This window comes from Natrix helvetica (assembly GCF_964273705.1).
Source record: "Natrix helvetica genome assembly, chromosome: 1".
NCBI lineage: Eukaryota > Metazoa > Chordata > Lepidosauria > Squamata > Natricidae > Natrix > Natrix helvetica.
In genome coordinates, this window is record NC_138548.1 from 10,017,194 (window position 1) to 10,043,436 (window position 26,243).

Below are 26,243 nucleotides of genomic sequence, written 5' to 3' on the forward strand. Positions count from 1 at the left end.
CACCTGCCTATGGTGGTGGATGTCACCTTGTTCCCCAGGATTCCGGCTGGAAAGAGACAAACAGGGCTTCTGTTCTTCTGTTCGGCCGGGTTCTTCTGAGGTAGATTCTCAGAGCCCTTCTAACATCCAAGGTGTGCTACTTCCTCTCTAAAGGGTGGGGAGGCTCCGGGCAGAAATTGGGCAATATCAGCTCCTGCAAGCGGTGGAAGCAAGAGCACACCTTGGGTATGAAGGAGGGGTCCAACCGTAGCACCACCCTGTCCTGGTGGAACATGCAGAGATCTTCCCTGGTAGACAGTGCCTGTAGTTCGGATATCGTCCTGGCGGAGGTGATGGCCACCAAAATGGCTACCTTGGGTGTCAAGAACTTAATGCCAGGCGCCATTTGTGGCGTACGTCTGCCTGCCACTGCCGCAGCCAAAGCAACCTGCGAGATGCTACGGAAGAGGCGATTGCCCTAGAGGCAAACCTGACTGCAGCTAAGGTGGCATCCAAAGAAAATTGGATGGCAGCCACTAGCTTGATGATGTCTTGGTGTGACCTGACATCCGAAATGGGGATTCGCTGCTGGAGATCCTGTAGCCACAGTAGAGAAGACCGGTTAAAGAAGGAGGCGGTGGTGGCTGCTTTCGCTGCCCAGGCTGCCGCTTGGTGGCTCCTCTGTAAGGTGAGACCAGCCTTCTTGTCTTCCGGTTTCAGAGTATCCTCTGGTTCCCCGGGCATGTTAGCAGGTGTATGCAGGGCCGTAACAGGTGCATTGATGGCGAGTTGCAACAGCACCTGAGCCATGTCGTTGTCCACGTTGAAGAATGTCTTGTCCGTAGAGGTGGGCATGGGACCTGCCGTGGGGGATGCCCATTGTCGCCTGACCAGGTCAAGAAAGGACTTGGGTGTGGGCACCGTGTCGGTCTCGATGGCCTGCTCTTCAAAGATGTTCTCAGCTGAGAAACCTTGGGGGTGCATTGGTGTTTCTGCTGGTTTGTTGCCAAGTTTGGCAGCTGTCGTGGCCTTGAACAGCAGGGATTTATACAAGAGGGCTGGAACAATCCGGAAAAGGTAGGTTTAGGAGGAGGCATGCCTTCGTCTTCAGAGAGTCTATCCTCTCTGATTTCGCCCTCTTCGGATTCCGAGTCTCTGTCCTCCTGGGACGAGGCCGGGGAACTTGGAGGGTCCTCCTCCTGGGGCTCCAGACCCTCAGAGACCATTGGCAAGGGTGCCACCTGGGGCTGCATCTGGGGCTGTTGAAAAGCCGCTGCCATGCACTGCTGAAAGGGCCACATCATCATATCCTGGAAATTTGGGAGCACTGTTGTGGCTGGCTGTCCAGCCCCCATACCAGCAGGTGTAGAAGGGAAGACCTGAGGCGATGGCCCCGCTGCTGTGGTGAGTGGAGGTGTGGAGGTTCTCACCTGTAGGGGAGGCTCCCCTTCTGCAGTCCTGCCGGGTGAATGGAGCCCTAGTAATCTCCCCTCAGGTTCCTGGCCAGGGGGAGCCTTCTTGCTGCTGGCCTTGTGGTAGATGCGCTCCAGGGCTTGGTGCCTCTGCCTTTCGTACTTAGAGCCCGGTCTGGGAGGCTGGGAGCCACAGCTTGCCTCTTTGGCCCCTTTGGAGGAGATGTGCTTTTTTTGGGACTTTGCCTTGCCTCCCCCACCCTTAACAGAACTATCATTTGTAGCGTCTCACCTGATTAAGGGCTCTTCAGTGCCTCCGGTGGGGCTGCTGGCTGCAGGGCTGAGGACTTGGCTCCTGCCGGTATCCTCTGTGCCGCGTGCGGCCGCCATCTTGGGTCACGTGGTTTCAAGATGGCGCTGGGCTCCAAATTCAAAAAATCCCTTTCCCGGGTGCCTGTAGAAGCGGCTTGTGCTCTGCGAGCTACTGTGCGACTTCCGCTGCCGCTGGAGGTCTCTCTCACCTCCCCCTGCTCTCTGTAACTCGTTTTCTTTTCTTCCGGCAATCGCAGGCAGGCGCGGGCGCTCCGCGGCTTTTAAAAAACACCGCGGTTCGTCGCTTGACCCCTGAGGGGAGCGGCGGAGCACTCCGGCGCCGATAGCCTCCTTGGATGTAGCCTTCCCTGCAGAAGATTCAGCAGAGCGCCCGGCTAGCTAGCCCGGCAAGGGTCCTCACTTAGTGCCCTAGGTCTCACGCTAGTGACCTAGGCTGCACGCTGCCCTAGAGGGCTGGTGCACGGGCTTTCCTCCCCCAGCGGGGATTTAGTTAAGTCCCAGGTACTCACGCAGGCAGAGTAGAATCAATTTGCGATAGAGGCTTGCGGTAGTATTAATTAGTTCAAGATCTCAGGAGTTTGGGATGAGCACAGCCGTCCGTTGAGGGACTGAGAAGATAACTGGGTAGTACCTGGTGACCAGGGTGTGGCCCAAGGAACTTATCTGTCTCAGTCCAATCAATGAGAGGACAAGGATAGTGGATACTCCTCCCCTCACTATGGGGAATAGAGAAAGTCATAGAAAATGAAGAAGTTAAAATTGTTCTACGACTTTAGAATTCAAACAGACAGGCCACCAGCCACATAACACCTAAACAGTCTTAACAATTGTCGATAAGGAAGATGAAAAAGTTTGGATCGTGGACGTAGCAGTGCCTGGAGACGGCAGAGTAGAAGAGAAAGAACTAGAGAAGATAACAAAATACAAAGACCTACAAATAGAAATAGAACAATTGTGGCAAAGGCAAGCAAGGGTAATGCCAATAATAATAGGCGCCTTGGGTGCAGTCCCAAAACAACTGGGGCACTACAACGCCATAAGCATCGACAAATTTGCCACCAGTCAATTGCAGAAGGCGGCTTTACTTTAACAGCTTCCATCCTGCTACAATATCTGTAACACCGTGAAACATCCAGATCTGCCTATCCCAGGTCCTTGGTAAGGACTCGACAGGTAGACAAAACAGACTCTGAACAGACTGTGCAATGATCAACAACAACAACAGAAACGTCAACAATAATAATAATTGAAGTTGAGCGATGGCAGAGGAAGAGATCAATGTCTGTACAACAGTAATAGGAGCTTTAGGAGCAACACCCAAAAGGCAGCCTAGATACATGGAAATTTTGAATTTATCATACCTGAATATCCTGGCTTTGCAAAAAACAAAAACCCACCTTACTCGGAACTGCCTATATAGTCAGACGTTACCTTAACAGCTTTTTGGTTAGGACTTGAACTGTTAAAAGTTTTTACCAGTCCCAGACAGTGAATCAAATTGAAGATTAGATCTTAAATAATAATAATAATAATAATAATAATAATAATAATAATAATAATAATAATAATAATAATAATAATAATAGTAAAGTACAGGCTTTTTTTTCCGCTTGAGTCTGCAAGTTATTCAAAATTATTAAGGAATATGTAAGCCTCGCCTACAAAAGGTAGAGACCCCTCTTTGTTGTGGGAGGACCGGCTTCTGAGCGCAGCAAATCCCCGTTTTCTTCTTGGCATCTCCAGGGAGCAAGGAGCAGCGAGCAATCCGCGAGAAAGATCTCCTCTTTATGAAATAGCTGGGGAAAAAAAAATTCTGCTTGTCCTTCCCTTTAACGAAGAGGCGATAGACTCAGGAAGGTCAACGACAGACTGATGACCCTGGGAGCTCATAACATTCAGGGAGGTGTTGGTGGGTTGGACCAACGTGCTAGCCTAAGCTCAAATGGCTTTAAAGTAATTGGCAGTTCGGGGTATTGTGGGAAGCAGCTAGGATGTCAAGCCACACTATGGTTTATTACTTTGGGCATTGCGTGTACAGTATACGAACACAGCAATTGTGTTGAGGTACGTTTAGGATGGCTATTAAGGAAAAGAGAGTCAGTTAGAAGCTGGAGACTGTAAATTCTAGTCCCATCCTAGCCCTGAAAGTCAACTGGGTGACTTTGGGCCAATCACCAGGAGACAATGAGTTCTAGTTCCAACTTAGCCATGAATGCCAGCTGGGTGACTTTGGGCCAATCACCAGGAGACAGTGACTTCTAGTCCCATTTTAGCCATGAAAGCCGGCTGGAATACTTTGCACAAATCACCAGGAGACAGTGAGTTCTAGTCCCACCTTAGCCAGGAAAGCCAGCTGGGTGACTTTGGGCCAGTCACCAGGAGACAGTGAGTTCTAGTCCCATTTTAGCCATGAAAGTCAATTGGGTGACTTTGGGCCAATCACCAGGAGACAGTGAGTTCTAGTCCTACCTTAGCCAGGAAAGCCAGCTGGGAGACTTTGCACAAATCACCAGGAGACAGTGAGTTCTAGTCCCATTTTAGCCATGAAAGCCGGCTGGGTGACTTTGGGCCAATCACCAGGAGACAGTGAGTTCTAGTCCTACCTTAGCCAGGAAAGCCAGCTGGGAGACTTTGCACAAATCACCAGGAGACAGTGAGTTCTAGTCCCATTTTAGCCATGAAAGCCGGCTGGGTGACTTTGGGCCAATCACCAGGAGACAGTGAGTTCTAGTCCCACCTTAGCCAGGAAAGCCGGCTGGGATACTTTGCACAAATCACCAGGAGACAGTGAGTTCTAGTCCCACCTTAGCCAGGAAAGCCAGCTGGGTGACTTTGGGTCAGTCACCAGGAGACAGTGAGTTCTAGTCCCATTTTAGCCATGAAAGTCGGCTGGGTGACTTTGGGCCAATCACCAGGAGACAGTGAGTTCTAGTCCTACCTTAGCCAGGAAAGCCAGCTGGGAGACTTTGCACAAATCACCAGGAGACAGTGAGTTCTAGTCCCATTTTAGCCATGAAAGCCGGCTGGGTGACTTTGGGCCAATCACCAGGAGACAGTGAGTTCTAGTCCTACTTTAGCCAGGAAAGCCAGCTGGGAGACTTTGCACAAATCACCAGGAGACAGTGAGTTCTAGTCCCATTTTAGCCATGAAAGCCGGCTGGGTGACTTTGGGCCAATCACCAGGAGACAGTGAGTTCTAGTCCTACCTTAGCCAGGAAAGCCAGCTGGGAGACTTTGCACAAATCACCAGGAGACAGTGAGTTCTAGTCCCATTTTAGCCATGAAAGCCGGCTGGGTGACTTTGGGCCAATCACCAGGAGACAGTGAGTTCTAGTCCTACCTTAGCCAGGAAAGCCAGCTGGGAGACTTTGCACAAATCACCAGGAGACAGTGAGTTCTAGTCCCATTTTAGCCATGAAAGCCGGCTGGGTGACTTTGGGCCAATCACCAGGAGACAGTGAGTTCTAGTCCTACCTTAGCCAGGAAAGCCAGCTGGGAGACTTTGCACAAATCACCAGGAGACAGTGAGTTCTAGTCCCATTTTAGCCATGAAAGCCGGCTGGGTGACTTTGGGCCAATCACCAGGAGACAGTGAGTTCTAGTCCCATTTTAGCCATGAAAGCCGGCTGGGTGACTTTGGGCCAATCACCAGGAGACAGTGAGTTCTAATCCGATTTTAGCCATGAAAGCCGGCTGGGTGACTTTGGGCCAATCACCAGGAGACAGTGAGTTCTAGTCCCATTTTAGCCATGAAAGCCGGCTGGGTGACTTTGGGCCAATCACCAGGAGACAGTGAGTTCTAGTCCCACCTTAGCCAGGAAAGCTAGCTGAGTGACTTTGGGCCAATCACCAGGAGACTGTGAGTTCTAGTCCCACCTTAGCCAGGAAAGCCAGCTGGGTGACTTTGGGCCAGTCACTCTCTCTCTCATTCCAACTTGCTTCACGGTTTTGTTGTGGCGGGGAAACAGGAAGAGGAGACTCTGTCATTTGAGTTATTTGTAAAAGCAATACAACGGGACGGAAACGACGTAACAAATTAAAATCCAGGAGAATCAATACATCCTAACACATAACATCTCAACCTGGGCACCCCACCGGACAAGGCAGTTTGGATCATCACCCCCCTACCTTATCCAGGGTCATGTCTGGAAGATTGGGCGTGGCATCGTTGCTCTCGCTCTCCTGCTCAGAGATGGCGTCTGAAGCCTCATAGCCATACAGTGCCAGCAGCTCTTCAAAGGGCATCTCACTGTTCTGAGTGGCCAAACAAGAGTGACACTGATTCAGTTCTGGCGATGGGGAAGTGGAAAATCAAGCAGCGCAATATATAGGGGCGTAGGGGTCGTCCTTGAGTTACAACCATTCATTTAGTGACAGAAAGTCTGGGCTCAGTTGTGGCGCGTAGGCCGAGGACTGCTTGTGTCAGACCCAGAAGCCATCTTTTAATTTGTGCCTTCAGGCCTGCCATATTTTCTGCTGTGGGGAAATGGGAGGGGAGATTGGATGGAGTGTGGGAGATATATAGTCTAAATAACATTCCTTTCTCAGAGAGTCAAGGACATCTTGCCCTGTACCTTGAGGGGTGTGACGGGGAGGTATTTCCAGTTTTGGATGGTGCTTGATTGGACAATACGATGGACATGTGGGTGCTGGGCAGGGACTTGAACTTATAGAGGATATATATGTCTCTGTGTGTGTGTGTGTGTTGTATTTGTGCTGATAAATAAATAAAGGGAGACTAGTATAGATCTATTTCAAGCTATTTAGCTCTCATCAGCTAGCCATACCCTTACTGGAAATTGAACCTGGGCTGTGTTACCTATTAGGCAGTTGTATTAGCCACTAAGCCACAGGCTCTCCTCCTTATCGGTATGTATTGTGTCACAACCCCTGGTATGCCCAAATATGGGAGGGAACACACCGCTTCCCTTTTCTGCCTTTCAGCTCACTCCAGGAAACTGGATGGTCTCCTGGAGTGAGCCGAAAGACAGAAAAGGGAAGCGGTGTGTTCCCTCCCATATTTGGGCATACCAGGGGTTGTGACACAATACATACATACATACAAACATACATACATACATATCTCCCCCCCACCTAACTACCTATGATATATATGTATGTGTAGATGTATGTGTGTGTGTTTGTGTGTGCGTATGTATTTATATCCTTCCTTCTTTCCACCCACCCACCTTTCTTCTTCTTTCTTTTTTCTTTCTTTCTTTCTTTCTTTCTTTCTTTCTCTTTCTTTCTTTCTTTCTTTCTTTCTTCCTCCCTCCCTCCCTCCCTTCCTTCCTCTCTCTCTCCCTCTCTCTCTAGTAGTCCTCGACTTAGGGCCACAATTGAGCCCAACATTTATTTTGCTAAGAGAGTGTTTTTTTGTTAAATGAGGGTCAGACCTGGAAGCCATCTTTTGCATTAGCCCTTCAGGCCTGATACATTGATTGCTGTGGGAAAATGGGAGGCGGGATTGTATGGAGTGTGGGAGTTTAATAATCAAAATAACATTCCTTTCTCAGAGAGTCAAGGCCATCTTGCCCTGCACCTTGAGAGGTATGATTGGGAGGCATCTCCAGTTTTGGATGGTGCCTGATTGGGCCATGTGATGGACATGGGGGTGCTGGGCAGGGACTGGGACTTTCATTTGTGTGGGGAAAACCTGGAAGCTTTCAGATTCGGGTTTTCCCAGATGTGTCAAGATGACATCGCTAATAAAATGGATTTTTGAGGAATCTCAAGTCTCGGAGTCTTCTTTCATTGGGGGGGTCTTACTTGGAGCCCTGACAACTTGTATTCAAATTATAGAAGATATCCAACCAAGGGAAAGTCTTAGTAGCTGGTAGCAGATACCCAGCTGACCTTATCTGGGGTTACAAGCCAAGCAAGAGTTAGGCCTAGTCATACATGGATGGGGGAGTGTGGAGAAATACAAGGCGTCAGTGAGCACAAGTAATCCTCGACATAAAATACTTCATTTAGTGACGGTTCAAAGTTACAATAGCTCTAACCAAAGTGACCATTTTTCACGTGTTTTGGCCGTTTTGCAGTATCTCCGTGGTCACATAATCAAAATTTCAAGCACGTGGCAACTGGCAAGTATTGATGATGGTCACAGTGTCCTGGGGTCATGTGATCCCCTTTTGTGACCTTCTGACGAGCAAAGTCAATACGGAAGCCGGATACAGTTACGAATTTTTGTGTTAGTAACTTAACTGCAGGGATTCACTTAATCAACGGCGGCAAGAAAAGTTGTACAATGGGGCAAAATTCATTGGAGAACTGTCTCGCTTAGCAACAAAATTGTGGGCTCAGTCGTGGTCGCATAGAGCTAGTTCTCGAGTTATGACTGGCAGCGCAGCAACCGTCTGAAGTTCTTACATACCTTCCCAAGGTATTTATGATGCAGTTCCAAAGTTCTGACTTCTGCCCCTCTCCCTTAACAGAAATCTTAACAGAATAAGAGAGTTGGAAGGGACCTTGTAGGTCATCGAGTCCAACCCCCCTGCCCAAGCAGGAGACCCTACACCATTTCTGACAAATGGAGAGTCCAGTCTCTTCTTGAAAGCCTCCAGTGATGAAGCTCCCATAACTTCCGAAGGCAACTTCTGTTCCATTGGTTGATTTTTCTCACTGTCAGAAAATTTCTCCTTATTTCCAGGTTGAATCTCTCCTTGGTCAGTTTCCATCCATTATTCCTTGTCTGGCCTTCTGGTGCTTTGGAAAATAGCTTGACCCCCTCCTCTCTGTGGCAGCTCCTCAAATATTGGAAGACTGCACTCATGTCTCCCCTAGTCCTTCTTTTCATTACCTTTACCTTACCTTTATTTCGATTTTTATACCGCCCCCTCTCCCCAAAGGGACTCGGGGCGGTGTACAGTCAAATGAAATAGATAAAATGGACTACAAACATGCAAACATAAAAACATAGAAGAGGAGGCAATACAACACTGTACAGGTAAAGCAGATGAAAACAATATATAAACAATCTTAAAAAATACCCAATTAAAATTACCCAATTAAAATATAACTGCCAAGAGGTATGATGAGGTTATGAATGGTCCAGGCCGGCTAAATGGAACAGGTGAGTCTTCAGTTTTCGTCGAAAGGAGAGAAAGTCAGTGGTGGTTCTGATATCGGGGGGGAGGTCATTCCAGAGGGTTGGGCCCATCACAGAGAAGGCTCTACTCCTAGGTGTCGCCCGTTGGCACTGCCTAGTGGACGGCACCCGGAGGAGCCCCTCCCTGTGAGAGCGAATCGGTCGCAGGGAAGTGTGTGGTAGGATGCGATCCCGCAAGTACCTAGGTCCTGAGCCATGGAGCGCTTTAAAGATGGTGATTAACACCTTGAAACGCACCCGAAAGACCACAGGCAGCCAGTGCAGCTCGCGCAGGAGCGGTGTTACGTGGGAGTACCTAGTACTTCCAAAAATAGCCCGCGCGGCTGCGTTCTGGACTAGCTGCAGTCTTCGAGCGCGTCCCAAGGGAAGCCCCATGTAGAGGGCATTGCAGTAGTCCAGCTGAGACGTCACCAGTGCATGAGTGACCGTGCGTAGGGCATCCCGGTCCAGTAGGGGGCGCAATTGGCGCACCTGGTGGAACGCCCCCCTTGCCACGGCTGCCACATGGTCATCCATTGACAGCCGGGCATCTAGGAGGACGCCCAAATTGCGCGCCCGTTCCACAGGGGGCAATTGCTCGCCCCCTATGGTCAGCGATGGAATCAACTGACTGAACCGGGCTGCCGGTAGCCACAGCCACTCAGTCTTGGAGGGGTTGAGCTTGAGTATTGGGTATTAAATTAGACATACCCAGTTCCTGCAACCGTTCTTCGTATGTTTCAGCCTCCAGTCCCCTAATCATCTTAGTTGCTCTTCTCTGCACTTTTTCTAGAGTCTCCACATCTTTTTTATAGTGAGGTGACCAAAACTGGATGCAGTACTGTAGGTGTGGTCTTATTAGGGCTTTCTATAGTGGTATTAGTACCTCCCTTGATCTTGATTGTATCCCTCTGTTAATGCAATGTATGATTGCATTGATTATTTTGGCTGCCGCTACACACTGCTGGCTCTTATTTAACTGGTTGTCCACTAAGACTCCCAGATCCTTCTCCCAGTCACTGCTATCAAGCCTGGTTTCAACCAGTTTATATGTGAACTTTTGGTTTTTCTTGCCTAAGTGTAATACTTTACTTTTCTCTACATTGAATTTCATTTTGTTAGGTAGGGCCCAGGGTTCAAGCCTGTCAAGATCCATCTGGATCTTGAGCCTGTCATCTTGGATATTGGCTCTTGCTGCCAGCTTAGTATCATCCGCAAATTTGGTAAGTTCCCCTTCTATTCCCTCATCTGAGTCATTTATGAAGAAGATATTGAAAAGTACTTGGTGTCAACTCTCGAAATGACTCTAGCTGAAGCCATATTTTTCTTGTTTCGTTTCTTAGTTGCCATACTTAGGGGGGTTAGGGGGACTCATGGAATGTAGGATGCCTTCCTCCAAGGTGCCAGACATAACAACAATAAGGCTCCTGAGGACCAAGGTCAGATCAACGTGCCCTAGCAACAGCAGGAGGGAGTTGTTGTGACCTGCCAGCAGAGCTGGCAGCAGATTCGGACAGTGAGGAGGTTGGGGAGGAACCTGGGCCAGTCCTGGAGTCTGGGGAAGGCTCTGATGAGGGCTCTGTGTCGGAGGCAGAGAGGGGGCCAGGGCCGTATGCCAATTATCAGCTGCCTTCAGAGTCAGACATCAGTGAGGCAGAAGAACAGCTGGAGCCTGTTTCCAGTGTGGGCATGCGCAGAGTTGCCAGATGAAGGGAACAGCTAAGGAACAAGGGTCAACTTGGGAATAAAGCCACAGGTGGACGGTGAATGGCCCTCCCATAGGGAATAAAAGAGGAGCGAAAGGGGAGGGGGGTTTGCAGGAGACAATGAATTCATTCCTGCATTCTTGCCAAGTATTGCGGAGGTGTCTGAAAGGTATCGGCCTGGCCACTCTCCAAGCCTGATCAAGGTTGATAATTGTGAACTACCTTGAAAGAAGGTGGGAGAGGAAAGACTTGGGTGGAAATGAATTCACTGTCAATTAAATAAAAGGGGTTTATCGGGACGAGGAGTCGGCTTCGTGCTGCTGGGGAAGCCTCGGTCAGAACTGGAGTGCTGAGAAGTTCATCGCCTGCTTGGTTGGCTAACATGACACAAAAGTGGTGGTGTGTGTGTGTGTGGACGGTATCTATTCTTTAATGATACCAAAAACGCGGGAATTATTCAGTCTTGGTTTCACATTTGACCATGCAGATACGATGTACCCAAATAAACAGGATTTTTGAGGAAGCCTAGGCCTCAAGAGTCCTGATTTTTTTTTTCTTATAGTAGAGTTGGAAGGGACCTTGGAGGTCTTCTAGTCCAACCCCCTGCCTAGGCAGGAAACCCTATACCGTTCCAGACAAATTGGTTGGGAGCATTACTTGGAACCATGACCCTGGGCCCAAGATGGAACCTTGTGGTACCCCATTGCTTACTGCCCTCCCTGCAGTCACATGACCTCCTTTCGAACACTTGGCAACGCTGTGAGCCACGGTGGCGCAGCGGTTAGGGTGCAGTACTGCAGGCTACTTTTGCTGACTGCCGGATGGCTGCAGTTTGGCCGTTCGAATCTCACCAGGCTGACTCAGATTGACTCAGCCTTCCGTCCTTCCGAGGTGGGTAAAATGAGGACCCAGATTGTTGGGGGCAATAGGCTGACTCTGTAAACTGCTCAGAGAGGGCTGTAAAGCTGTTGAAGTGGTATATCTAAGCCTAAGTGCTATTGCTATTGCTGTAGTGCTGGAATCCCTTGTCTAAAGAGAAAAGGGAATAAAGAGGTGGTAGGTCTTTGGAGTGGCTCATGGAAGAAAATAGCAGAGGCCAGACTACAGGTAGTCTTCAACTTACGACCACAACTGAGCCCAACATTTCCGTTGCTGAGCGAACCATTGGTGAAGTGAATTTCGCCCCCATTTCCTGACCTTTCTTTTCCACAGTTGATAAGTGAATCACTGCAGTTTTTAAGTTAGTAGTGTCATGACTGTTAAATGACTCCAGCTTCCCCATTGACTTCGCTTGTCAGGAGGTCACAAAAGGGGAGCACGTAACTCCAGGACACTTGCCACCGTCATCGCTACGAGTCGCCAAGCGTCTGAATTTTGATCACGTGACCATGGGGCGGGGGGGATGCTGCAACGGTCCTAAGTGTGACAAACAGTTGTACGTTTTTGAATATGTTTTGCTTCTCATCCAAGAAGCTTCTTCAGCTCTGACTGGATGATGGGGAATGGAAGGATTTATACTCCTTGCAGACAGCTGGTCATTTGCATCCTTTTTAGAGAGTCGTCGAGGCCACCTGGAGGTCTATCTGTGTCCTCAGGGTCACCTGAGTAGAGCAAATGGATGTCGAACCTTCTTGGAAGTGCTGAAAGGATTGTGTTGTAGACTGGAGATACAATAATACAATACAATACAATAGTAGAGTTGGAAGGGACCTTGGAGGTCTTCTAGTCCAAACCCCTGCCTGGGCAGGAAACCCTATACCATTTCAGACAAATGGCTATCCAACATCTTCTTAAAGACTTCCAGTGTTGGGGCATTCACAACTTCTGGAGGCAACTTCTGTTCCACTGATTAATTGTTCTATCAGGAAATTTCTCCTCAGTTCTAAGTTGCTTCTCTCCTTGATTAGTTTCCACCCATTGCTTCTTGTTCTGTCCTCAGGTGCCTTGGAGAATAGTTTGACTCCCTCTTCTTTGTGGCAACACCTGAGATATTGGAAGACTGCTATCATGTCTCCCCTAGTCCTTCTTTCTATTAAACTAGACATACCCAGTTCCTGCAACCGTTCTTCATATGTTTTAGATAGATGATGTCGTATCCCTCCCCCTCCATTGAGAAATGAGGGAATAAATGGGGAACTCATCAAATTTGTAGATGACACCAAGCTGGCAGGAATAGCCAACACTCCAGAAGATAGGCTTAAGATACAGAAGGACCTTGACAAACTTGAACATTGGGCACTATCTAATAAAATGAAATTCAATGGTGAAAAGAGTAAGGTTCTACATGGAACAAAAATGGAATGCACAGGTACAGTATAGGTGATACCTTGCTCAGTAGTAGTAACTGTGAAAGGGATCTTGGAGTCCTAGTGGACAACCATTTAAATATGAGCCAGCAGTGTGCAGCAGCTGCCAAAAAAGCCAACACAGTCCTAGGCTGCATCAACAGAGGGATAGAATCAAGATCACGTGAAGTGTTAATACCACTTTATAAGGCCTTGGTAAGGCCACACTTGGAATACTGCATTCAGTTTTGGTCACCACGGTGTAGAAAAGATGTGGAGACTCTAGAAAGAGTGCAGAGAAGAGCAACAAAGATGATTAGGGGACTGGAGACTAAAATATATGAAGAACGGTTGCAGGAACTGGGTATGTCTAGTTTAATAGAAAGAAGGACTAGGAGAGACATGATAGCAGTCTTCCAATATCTCAGGGGTTTCCACAAAGAAGAGGGAGTCAAACTATTCTCCAAGGCACCTGAGGGTAGAACAAGAAGCAATGGGTGGAAACTAATCAAGGAGAGAAGCAACTTAGAACTGAAGAGAAATTTCCTGACAGTTAGAACAATTAATCAGTGGAACAGAAGTTGCCTCCAGAAGTTGTAAATGCCCCAACACTGGAAGTCTTTAAGAAGATGTTGGATAGCCATTTGTCTGAAATGGTATAGGGTTTCCTGCCTAGGCAGGGGGTTGGACTAGAAGGCCTCCAAGGTCCCTTCCAACTCTACTATTGTATTGTATTAAAGGTCTATTCAATGTTGACATAGATGGCTTCTTTGACCTCTTTCAAACCATCCTCCAAGTGGACTCAATGACTCTCTAAAAGGATGCAAATGACCAGCTTGTCAGCGTCCCGAGTAAGGTACCCATTGAAAGCAGAACTCCGAGGCAGGTAGATTCCGCTAAGAACATGTTTCTTGGATACATCATAGCGGCATAGTCAGTGAAAACCAACCCTGAAAGTTCCCACAGTTTTCACCTAATTAAAAAGAGTAAAAATCCCCCCTCCCAGGTGTCACCAGTTACATGGTCCAATGGAAACAGCTGGCAGGCTCCTCTCCTCCTTCAACAGCCATCTGTTACAATGACCTTGGTTCCCACACGAAAACCTTTTGCTTTGACTGGGCTATCGACTCCCCTTCTTTCTCAGGCTTCGTGGCAATTTTGAGGCAGCACAACACGGCTTCAGCCAAGTTCGCTTGTGAGTTGACATAGCTGCCTGCAAGGAATATAAACCCCTCCATTCCCCATCATCCAGTCAGAGCTGAAGAAGCTTCTTAGATGAGAAGTGAAACGTCTTCAAAAGAAAAAACAAGAAAGTCCACTTGCCTCCTGAAAAAGCACCTTTGGGACAACCACGACCTGGATGACTGAGAATCTCTACATACATACTTCCAGTGTTGGAGCATCCATAAGTTTCAGAGGCAAGCTGTTCCACTGATTAATTGTTCTGTCGGGAAATTCCTCCTTAATTCTAGGTTGATTCTCTCCTCGATTAGTTTCCGTGCATTGATTCTTGTCCTGCCTTCAGGTGCTTTACAGAATAGATTGCCCCCCTCTTCTTTGTGGCAGCCCCTGAGATATTGGAAGACTGCTATTACGTCACCCCTAGTCCTTCCTTTCATTAAATCAGACATACTTAATTCCAGCAACCGTTCTTATAGTTTTAGCCTCCAACTGACTGAGAATCTCTAGAAACTTTTAGCTATACAATTTCAATTTCAATTTATTCAATTTATAAGTCGCTCCCTCTCCACAAAGGGACTCGGGGCGGCATACAATCAAATATACAGACATATGGCACGGAGGAGGTATACATAAAAACTTTTACAGTTCATAAATAATAATAATAGCCACAGTGTTAAAAAACAGTAAGAATAAAGTTAAAAACAATTAAAATACCCTAAAATTAGAATTTACAATTTAAAATTGCCAGGGGGATTAGAGAGTGGAGTTCTAATTAAGCCAGGCCGGCTAGTTGGAACAGGTGGGTCTTGAGTTTCTTGCGGAAGGAGCGGAGATCGGTAGTTGTCCTAATGTCGGGGGTCCAATAAACATGTGGTGGCTCGCAGTCGCCCACGCAACCTGTCCAAATCATCGGTGGCAACAGAGTCAAACTCCTCCCAGAATGGTCTCTCAAGACTCGCCTCGGGCATCCCCCCTGGATCACTGAGGGGGACCCATTCCCTCCGGATTTGAGCGATTTTATCCTGCAGATATTCCCCAAATTCCTCTGTCCTGCCCTGCAGGGGGGCTTCCCGCGGCCTCTGTGATAGGAGGGAGCGGGTCACCCGAAACAGGGCGGCAGGGCGGTTGTCTGCGGACGCAATAAGAGCGGCGCAATGTCGGCGTTTGGCCACTCTTAATGCCACAAGGTATGTCCTTAAATAGGTTCTTACCTGTGTTCGGTCAAATTCGGAACGGGAGGATCTCCATCTGCTCTCTAGGCGTCTCTTGTGGCGTTTCATCGCCCTTAACTCCTCGGTAAACCAAGGAGCCAGGGTGGTTCATTGCCACAGGAGAGGCCGCAAAGGCGCCACCCGGTCTAAGGCCCCGGCGGCCGCACTATTCCATGCGGCCACCAGGTCCTCCATCCGGGAGCGGGTCAGGTCTACAGGGAATGGCCCAAGCTCCGTCTGGAACCTATCCGGTTCCATCAGGCGCCTGGGGCGGAACCATACAATTTGGGACGAAGATCCTTTGAAGAGTGTCAGAGTAGGAAGGGATTTCCAGAGGAAAAATTGCAGACTACAGGAACCATTTGCACCACTCAGGTGACCCTGAGGACACAGACAAACCTCCAAGTAGCCTTAACAACTCTCTAAAAAGAATGCAAATTAAAAGCTGTCTGCAAGTTCGCTTCTGAGTTGACACAGCTGTCTGCAAGGAATATAAATCCTTCCGTTCCCCACCATCCAGTCAGAGCTGTAGAAGCTTCTTGGATGAGAAGCGAAACGTCTTCGAAAGAAAAAACAAGGAAGTCCAGTTGCCGCTTGAAAAAAGCACTTTTGGGACAACCATGGCATGGATGACTGAGAATCTCCATAGACCTTCCCTGGGTAAGCAAAGAAGACACGAGAATAGACCTCCAAGCTCCTTACCTGGGCGGCATTGAAACTCTTCTCTATCTCTTCCAAAGGCTTCGCTTTCTCCTCTGCGTGGTCTGGTTCCTCGTCGGCCTCCTCCGTTTTTTCCTGTACTCCGTAGTTCTGGGACAGGATCTCAGCCAGGTTGAATCGGTGGTCAGCTGAGCCCATAGACACCACTGTGTGGATGGAAGGGAAGTAATGGAAGGAGGGAAGAAACAGGCTACCGTTAGCCACTCTAGAACTGAAATTCTAAATTCTAAATTTTATTATTTATAAAATTTATAGCTGGGCTCCAAGATAACCGCAGGTGGGGACTGCAGCCAAGAAATTAAGACGTTGGCTCCTGGGGAGAAAACCTATGGCAAATCTAGAAAGCATACTGCAAAAGCAGAGACATCACCCTGCCAACAAAAGTGGGTCTAATCAAGGCTGTGGTTTTCCCAGTTGCAATGGATGGCTGTGACGGTTGGGCCATAAGGAAGGCTGAGCGCCAAAGAATGGAGGCCTTTGAACTCTGGTGCTGGAGGAGACTCCTGCGAGTCCCTTGGACTGCAAGGCAATCCAACCGGTCAGTCCTAGAGGAGATCAACCCTGACTGCTCTTTAGAAGGTCCTAAATCCTGAAGAGGAAACTCAAATCCTTTGGCCACCTAATGAGAAGGAAGGACTCCCTGGAGAAGAGCCTCATGCTGGGAAAGATGGAGGACAAAAGAAGAAGAGGGGGACGACAGAGAATGAAGTGGCTGGATGGAGTAACTGAAGCAATTGGCGTGAGCTTAAATGGACTCCAGGGATAGTAGAGGACAGGAAGGCCTGGAGGAACGTTATCCATGGGGTTATGATGGGTCGGACATCACAAAGCTGGCTGGGGAATTCTGAGTGTTTTGGTATTTTTTGGTGGACGCGCAGCAAGTTGGTTGCAGAGATGGAGAACCAAAGCAGTATCAGGAGGAATATTAATGAACAATCACATAATGCAAAATTAATGAACAATCATTCAAACAGACCGGTCTTGAGACTGGAAGGTCCCCTTACCTGCCGTGGTATGAAGATTGGGTCGCCCAGAACATAAGTTATGTGCAGGATAAGACACGATCCTTGGGCTTTGCCTCCCAATCGAGGCCTTTAAAGGAAAAAGGAGTTATTTCACAATTCATATTTATTAGTAGCTGATAACCCGCCATTGCCTGGGTATTTATTTATAGGGGGGAAAATGTCCGGACCAAACGTAATTTCTAATGTTGAATTTTCCCCTTTACCAGAAGGAGCCCCCTTGTGGAGTACTGTGAAGCCGTTACCATGGCAACTCCACTGCGCTGTACAGTAGAAGCCATTTTATGGCAGTACAGTAGAAGCCATTTAAAGGCACAACAGGCTGTATTTTAACAGAAGGCACACCCTGAGGGGTGTTAGGGGTGTCTTACCACACACAGTATTTGTTTCCGGGGAGTAAGTCATCTGTGTACCAAATTTGGTTGAAATTGTTCGAGGCGTTCCAGAGTTCTGCTGGAACACACACACACACACACACACACACACACACACACACAACCATGATGTGGCCCTCAATGAAATCGAGTCTGACACCCCTGAACTAGAACTACCATCATTCTCAGCAACCCAGCAGCTGGGATGATAGGAACTGTGGTGCAATGTATTTATTTGGACCAGTTAATCTTTCTCAGCCCAACCCGCCTCGCAGGATTGTTGCTGTGGGAAAAACAGCAGGAGGAAGGTTGCCTTGAGTTACACGTAGATATAATAAAGGCAGTATACAATACAATACAATAGCAGAGTTGGAAGGGACCTTGGAGGTCTTCTAGTCCAACCCCCTGCCTAGGCAGGAAACCCTATACTGTTTCAGACAATACTCAGACAATTCAGGATACTCGTCCTCCTCTTACGACCCCAATTGAGCCCAACACTTCGGTTGATAAATGAGACATCTGTCAAATGAGATTTGCCCCCCGTTTTACAACCTTGTTTTGCCACAGCTGTTAAGTGAATCACTGCAGCTAAGATAGCCACACGGTTGTTAAGTGAACCTGGCTTCCCCCTTGACTTTGCTGGTCAGAAGGTCGCAAAGAGGGGATCCCGTGACCTCGGGATCCAGAAACCGTCATAAATATGAACCAGCTGCCCAAATGTCTGAACTTTGATGACATGAGGTTGCTGCCACGGTCAAAAACGTAAAGTGTAAAAAATGGTCATAAGTCACTTTTTTCCCGCGCCGCTGCAACTTTGAACGGTCACTAAATGAACTGTGGTTAAGTTGGGGACTACCCTAGTTCATGGCCTTCTAGGAAAACCCGGTGAGGAAGATGCCTTCAACCCAGAGGTGAAATCTATTTTTTTTACTGCTTCTGTGGGCGTGGCTGGGTGGGGGTTATGTGACTGGGTGGGCGTGGCTATGCAGTCATGTAACTGGGGGATCAAAAGACAGAAACTCACTTTAACCATGTCCTGCTGGAGCAGGGTTGGACTAGATGACCTCCAGGCCCCTTCCAGCCCTGGATTATCCTCTGAAGCTGCATCTAATGCCCGGTTTTTTGTCCTTCCTTCCTCTCCTTTTCCCCTCCCTCCCTCCCTTTCTGTCTTTTTCTTTCTTTCTCCCTTCTTTCTCTCTCTCTCTCTGTTTCTCTCTCTCTTTCTCAGCCCCCCCGCCCCCCCCCCCCAGTTTTTGGCCAAGCAGGCTCCAGGAAAGCCTGCTGGGAGCAAAAACGGACCCCTCCACCCCCGCATTTCTGGAGAACCTATAGTAAAAAAAATGCTTTAAAAGTTTTTTTTTTTTAAGTTCCAAATATCAGCTGTGCGATGTGTGATTGTCGGAATGTTTTTTAAAAAAACTTTATAAAGTATATTTTGCTACCGGTTCGGGTGAACTGGCCTGAACTGGTAGCATTTCACCCCTGCTTCAACCTCTAGGCAGGAACATATGTGTTGTAATGCGTTATCCCCACGGGGCTTATTAGTAAATTGTGGATCTGTCCTCATTAGAGATGGCTTGATGGCTCGGAGCAGGGGTCAGCCAACTGTGGCTCCAGAGCCGCATGTGGCTCTTTCCTCCCTCTGCTGCGGCTCCGTCACCAGTCGGCGCTACACTTTTGAGAGGAGCTTCCGGTGGGGAGAGGGGGAGGGAAGCACAGTGCGCCAGGAGAAGACTCTATGGCAAGGGGAGGGTTTTCCAGTTGTCTCCGCCATTGATAGGGCTTTCAGTTTTGACAGGTAGAGGAAAAAGGACGCCGCGCTAGGAGGAGACTCTATGGTGGGGGAACTGAACTTCCGCTCAGCTCCAGAATTGAATGGGGGCTTCCGGTTAGGACCTTTGTGGCTCCCGGTGTTTTCTTTTCTGTGGAAAATGGCTCTTTGAGTGTTTAAGTTTGCTGACCCCTGGCTTGGGGGAAAGAATCTACTAAATGCCAGGAGCGGAGAACAGAACCACTTGAGGGACAATTCAAAATCCTCCACTAGTGGTTTAACAGACATACAGGGACTCCTTAATTTACAACAGTCCGTTTAGTGACCGTTCAAATTTACAACGCCACTGAAAACCCAGACTTACAACCGTTTTCACGGTTATGACCTTTGCGGCATCCTCGTGGTCACGTGATCAAAATCCAGACACTTGGCAACTGACTCATATTTGCAATGTCCCGAGGGGCTCCGGTGATCCCCTTTTGCGACCTCCCGACAAGCAAAGTCAATGGGGAAGCCAGATTCGCTTAACAACTAGTTGACTAATCAACTGCAGTGATTCGCTTAACGACTGTGACAAGAAAGGTCGTAAGATGGGGCAAAGCTCACTTGAACAAGGGCCTCGCTTAGCCGCAGAAATGTGGGGCTCAACTGTGGTCGTAAGTCGAGGACTGCCTGGACGCATATAAATTTTGCTTTCCAATTTCTTTTGAATGGCAGCAAAGTAGATGCCCAGAAGCAAAGAATTTGGATGCCAATTCCTAGAAATCTCTTTCAAATAACCTTTCCAGATTGGTGCCAAAAAGAATTTTAAAAGCTGGCTCAGTTATTGTCGAGCGTAAAAACAATTCGGAGCCAGAGCGGTTCAAATGAATGCAGGTTTATTGCATGCTAACCACTCTCTACAAGAATCTGACCTAATAACGGCCAAAGCAAATTGGGGATAGATAAGGATCAAGGGAATTCCAGTTCTCCTACACAACAACAACACCCTGAAATCCCAGCTGATCGTATACAGGTAGTCCTTGACTTACAACAGTTCGTTTACCGACTGTTCACAAAGTTACAATGGCGCTGAAAAAAGTGACCGTTTTTCAGAGTTACGACCTTTGCAACATCCTTCTGGTCGTGCCTCAGTTGAAGTGAATCACTGCAGTTGATAAGTTAGTAGCCCCGTTGTTAAGTGAATCTGCCTTCCCCCTTTGACTTGGTTTGTCAGGAGGTCGTAAAAGGGGATCACGTGACCTCGGGACACAGCGACCGTCATAAATATGAGTCAGTTGCCAAGCGTTTGAATTTTGATCACATGGCCATGGCCACTAAATGCAATTAGTTCGTATTTATGACGGTTGGTGTGTCCTGAGGCCATGCGATCGCGTTTTGCGACCTTCTGACAAGGGGGAAGCTAGATTCACCTAACAACGAGTTCCTAACTTATGATTTATTTTATTTATTTTTTATTTTTCAAGATTTATAGACCGCCCCCTCTCCCCGAAGGGACTCGGGGCGGTGTACAGGCGTCTCATTAAAAACAGATACAAAAGATAAATACCCTATACCCTTAAAAACGAATTAAACCTAATACAGCTGTACAGAATGGTAAAAGTTAAAATCAACTAAAAAGCATAACCCTAAAAATTTAAAAATGCAGGCTTGAGGGACTAAAATTGGGAGTTAGGCCAGGCCGGCTAAATTGAACAGGTGAGCTTTAAGCTTCTTACGGAAGGAGCGGAGGTCGGTGGTAGTTCTGATATCCGGGGGGGAGGTCATTCCAGAGGGTCGGGCCCATCACAGAGAAGGCCCTACTCCTGGGCGTCGCCCGCTGGCATTGCCTAGTGGACGGCACCCGGAGGAGTCCCTCTCTGTGAGAGCGAATCGACCGAAGGGATGTATGGGGCAGGATACGATCCCGCAAATAACTAGGTCCTGTGCCATGGAGCGCTTTAAAGATGATAACCAACACCTTGAAACGCACCCGGAAAGCCACAGGTAGCCAGTGCAGCCCGCGCAGCAAAGGTGTTACGTGGGAGTATCTAGTGACTCCCACAATTGTCCGCGCGGCCGCATTCTGAACCAGCTGCAGCCTTCGGGTGCATCTCAAGGGGAGCCCCATGTAGAGAGCATTACAGTAGTCCAGTCGAGACGTCACAAGCGCATGAGGGACTGTGCAGAGGGCGTTCCGGTCCAATAGGTGACGCAATTGGCGCACCAGGCGAACCTGGTGAAACACCCCCCCTTGCCACGGCTGTCACATGGTCATCCATTGACAGCCGGGCATTCAGGAGGACGCCCAAATTGCGTGCCCGATCCATGGGGGCCAGCTGTTCGCCCCCAATGGCCAGTGATGGACGTAACTGGTTGAACCGGGGTGCCGGTAACCACAGCCACTCCGTCTTGGATGGGTTGAGCTTGAGTCTGTTACTTCCCATCCAGATCCGAACGGCTTCCAGACATCGGGACATCACTTCGAAGGCATCGTTGGGGTGGTCCGGGGTAGAGATGTACAGCTGTGTGTCATCAGCGTACAGATGATAATCTACCCCGAACCCACGAATGATCTCGCCCAGTGGCTTCATGTATGTGTTGAACAGGAGAGGCGAGAGGACCGAGCCTTGCGGCACCCCACAAGTGAGCGGCCTCAGGCTCGACCTCTGCCCCCCTGTCAACACACATTGCGTTCGACCAGAGAGGTAGGAGGAGAACCACCACAGAACGGTGCCCCTCACCCCCAACCCCTCCAGGCGACGCAGTAGGATACCATGGTTGATGGTATCGAAAGCCGCCGAGAGATCTAATAGGACCAAGATGGAGGAACAACCCCCATCTCTGGCCCTCCAGAGATCATCCACCAACGCGACCAAAGCCGTCTCCGTGCTGTGACCGGGCCGGAAGCCGAACTGGCGCGGATCCAGATAATCAATTTCCTCCAAGTGCCGTGGGAACTGTTGCGCCACCACACTCTCTACAACCTTCGCCAAAAAGGGAAGGTTGGAGACGGGACGGTAATTAACTAACTTAGCTGGGTCCAGGGAAGGCTTCTTGAGTAGGGGCCTCATCACCGCCTCTTTCAAGACGGCCGGCAAGGACCCCTCTCTCAGTGAAGCGTTCACTAGTTCCTGGAGCCAGCCTCGTGTGACCTCCCAGGATGCCAGTATAAGCCAGGAGGGACACGGGTCCAGTAAACATGTGGTGGCTCGTAGTCATCCACGTAACCTGTCCATATCGTCGGAAGTAACAGAGTCAAACTCCTCCCAGGATGGCACCTCAAGACCCACCTCCGACGTCTCTTCTGGACCGCTAACGGAGACCCATTCGCTGCGAATCTGAGCGATTTTGTCCTGCAGATATTCCCCAAATTCCTCTGCTCTACCCTGCAAGGGGGCTTCCCGCGGCCTCTGGGAAAGGAGGGAGCGGGTCACCCTAAACAGGGCGGCGGGGCGGTTATCTGCGGACGCAATAAGTGGGAGTGTTGCATGGGCATTGCATTATAGGTGTGGGCACACGCCCGCATGCTGTTGCACGTGCCCGCACACTTTTGGCACATGGGGAGAAAAAGGTCAGCCATCACTGCGCTAAATGTTTCACCCTGTTCACGAGTGGCAATCAAACACAGCCGCAGCAATTTCCCCTTCCGTGCCTCCTTTTTGTGTGTCCGCGCATGCGCAGTCGGTCTTGATTCCGTTCACGACCAAATCATGTGCCAACCGAAGTCCTGGAATGGATTACAGTTGGATGGGAGACCATGGGGAGCACAAGTAGTCCTCGACTTACAATCGTTCATTTAGTGAGGGTTCAAAGTTACAATGGCACTGACAAAAGTGACTTGTGACCGTTTTTCACGCTTAGGGCCACTGCAGTATCCCCGTGGTCAGATGATCAAAATTCAGGCGCTTGGCAACTGGCCAGTATTTATGACGGTTGTAGTGTCCCAGGGTCATGGGATCCCCTTTTGGCGACTTTCTGACAAGCAAAGTCAATGGGGGAAGCCAGATTCACTTAACAACTGTGTTACTCACTTAACAACTGCTGTGGTTCACTTACCAACTCAGGCAAGAAAGGTGGTCAAACGGGGCAAAGTTCATTTCACAACCGCCTGACTTAGCAACAGGAACTTTGGGCTCAATTTGTGGCCGTAAGTTGAGGATTACCCGTATTAAGAAGAGACTCGATGTCTTCCAACAAAAATGCTCTCGACAATTCGCTATTTTGACCATGTTACTAACGAAGAAGTGGTCCAAAACAGTTTCTCTTGCAAATTATAGGTAGTCCTCAACTTATGACCACAATTGCGCCAGGAGGGTGGGTTTCAGCCAGTTCACTTGGGTGCGGTGCTGGATGTGCATTGCGTGCACAAGCGCAGTCGAATGGAAATTGTTCTGCGCATGCGCAGAACTAAAAAAAAAAAAGATGGCGGTGGTAACCAGAGAACTGGTTCGGGGGCGTGGCCAGCCTGGGTCACTGCCAGTTCTGCGAACCCAAGCAGGCATGCCACTACCGGTTCGGCCAAACCGGGCCGAACCAGTAGGAGCCTACCTCTGAATTGCACCCAAAATTTTTGCATGATGGCTGACGCACGCCAGCACAACTGCGTGAAGAAAGGTCTAAAATGGGGCAAAACTCACTTAACGACAGAAAACGTGGGCTCGATTGTGGTCATAAGTGGAGGACTAGCTGTATTCTAGAGCGCTGAAAAAGTTGTTGGAGATGGCAATGGCAACCAATTTCCACACTGTTGACAAGAAGAAGAAGAAATACAAAGGTACCCACAGCCTCAACATCAATTGAACGTCACTCTACTTGTAAAGAAAATAATAAGATTGTTGCTCTGTATGTCAAAAGGGATCATAATAGCAAACAAATCCATAAATCTCAAAAGAGATCAAATTCTTCACGGAACAGATAGGAGTGGCAATACCTCATAATGATTTATTATCAGGGACGTGTGACTGTAACCAAAACACCTTTATATGGGAAAGGAAACGAGGGAAGTATCCAGAGGAGGAAAGGATGGGTGACTCTAGTTACAGATAGACCTTGACTTGGTAAGCTTCCCATCGCACATATGTGCTAGTCTTTTCCAACTCTAGGGGCGGTGCTCATCTCCGTTTTATAGCCCAAGAGCCAGCACTGTCCGAAGACGTCTCCGTGGTCATGTGGCCGACATGACTAAATGCCGAAGGCGCGTGGAACTCTGTTCCCTTCCTGCCAAAGGTGGTTCCTGTTTTTCTACTTGCATTTTTTACGTGCTTTCAAACTGCTAGGTTGGCAGAAGCTGGGGCAAGTAACGGGAGCTTACTCCGTTACACTGTGTTAGGTATACTTAAAATACTTAATTTTTTTGTTGGTGAGACCTTTCTTAAGTGAAAATTCTCCATTTGATTACATTTGTTAAGTGAATCACTTCAGTTCTTAAGTTAGTAACACGATTGTCAACCCTGAAATGTACCTGGCTGAGGTCAACTTGGAGGCTCCAGGGTTGTTACAAAGCAGAAGAAGGGACAGAGAGGGGGGGAATAGCTAGATGGGGTTTTGTAGCCAAAATAAATTTAAGTTTCCCTGTGGGAACCAAGGACATTCTCACAGGTGGCTGGCCAGAGGAGGAGTGAAGTAACCCAGCAACTAGCCAGCACCTTGATTGGACAGTGTGACCAGTGACTTGGGAAAAAGGGGGAATGTTTACTTTTTAATTAAGTGAAAGCCGTGGGAACGTTCAGAGTCGGCTTTAAACCTGTTGTGCCAATAGGATGTACCCAATAAATTGTTCTTTGGGGGAATCTACCTGCCTTGGAGTTCTGCTTTCTATGGGTGCATTACTTGGAATCCGTGACGTGCAGTCAGGTGAGGCAGGTGAGGCAGGTGAGGCACAGCCTCACCACTCTCATCATGAAAAAAAAAGTAAAAGGAAAAAGCTGAGCTAGTTGCTGCCTCACCATGGATGACTCTGCTTAACCTCACTGATGCTCTCCCTCCCCAAGTGTAGTGACTTCCTCCCCAGGCCCCCATTCATTTCTCTCTCACACACACACAGCTGGATAAAACTATATAAAAATCTAGCCCAGCTTCACTGATTACAAGTTTGAAAAGGCAACGTGTCTCCACCTGCAATCAAACTACACTTGGGGAGGGAGAGCACAAGCGAGCACTGAGGAGACCACAGGAGGAGGCAGGAAGCCAGGCAAAGAGCCATGCTGTAGTACACATACTTCCCCCCAGCCTCTTTCTTTTGGAAGGCTCGGCTCAGCTCCCCTCCGGCTTCTCTGCCTCTCCTCTCACCCCAGCCTGCCAGCAGGAGGTGGTGGGTGGGCTTTATTGTGTTCCAGGCATTTCCCACCCAGACAGCAGGCTGCATTTGCATTGGTGGAGGTGTTTGGGAAAGGCAGCAGGGGAATGGGGGGGGGGATGACAGAGGAGCTGCTTTCAAGCCACTGGAAAAGATATCCAATCTAACTTTTGTGGGGGGGGGGTTTGGTTGAGAGTGAGTGAGAGAGGGAAGGGGTAGGAGAGATAGTCCAATCCAACTTCTGTGTGTGTGTGTGTGTGTGTGTGTGTGTGTGTGTATGTGTGTGTGTGTTTGAGAGAGGGGGAGGAAGGGAGAGAGGGAGGAAGGAGGGGAAGGAGAAGAAAAAGAAAAAGAAAGAAGGAGCAAAGGAGAAAAACAAATGCTGTCGCTTTAAATTGGAACTGAGCATGCCTGGCTGTGGAATTCTGGGAGTTGAAGTCCACAAGTCTAAAAATATTTGAAACCCAGCACTGTGTCAGTGCCTCACCAGTCATAAACCTCACCGCACGTCACTGCTTGGAATGCTGACGATTGTTAAATGAGTTACATTTGTTACATTTGTTAAGTGAATCACTGCAGTTCTTAAGTTAGTAACATGGTCGTTAAGTGAATGTGGCTTCCCCATTGACTTTGCTTGTCAGGTGGTCACAAAAAGGGGATCACATGACCACGGGGCATTGCAACCGTCATAAATATGAATCAGTTGCCAAGTGTCTGAATTTTGATAATGGGGATGTTGCCACGGTTGTAAGTATGAAAAATGGTCATAAGTGACTTTTCTGACCGAGGGCTTCCCAAGCATGAAGTAAACTTCTGGTCCTGACAAAAATACCCTTTTATTAATTGACTGTGAATTCTGCTCATTCACATCCAGCAAA

General features: G+C 48.6%; 1 protein-coding gene across 2 annotated transcripts in view; it reads right to left on the reverse strand.

The window, feature by feature from the left end:
- The window catches only part of MIER2 (MIER family member 2), a 94,335-nt gene that overhangs the window by 50,996 nt on the left and 17,096 nt on the right, over positions 1 to 26,243 (reverse strand). For both annotated transcript variants that reach the window (XM_081959116.1, XM_081959115.1), the window contains exons 2-4: positions 16,926 to 17,013; positions 15,904 to 16,067; positions 5,853 to 5,978 (exon numbers count right to left, since the gene is read on the reverse strand). In XM_081959116.1, coding sequence (XP_081815242.1) covers positions 5,853 to 5,978; positions 15,904 to 16,067; positions 16,926 to 17,013 — 378 coding nt within the window. The remainder of the gene's footprint in view (positions 1 to 5,852; positions 5,979 to 15,903; positions 16,068 to 16,925; positions 17,014 to 26,243) is intronic.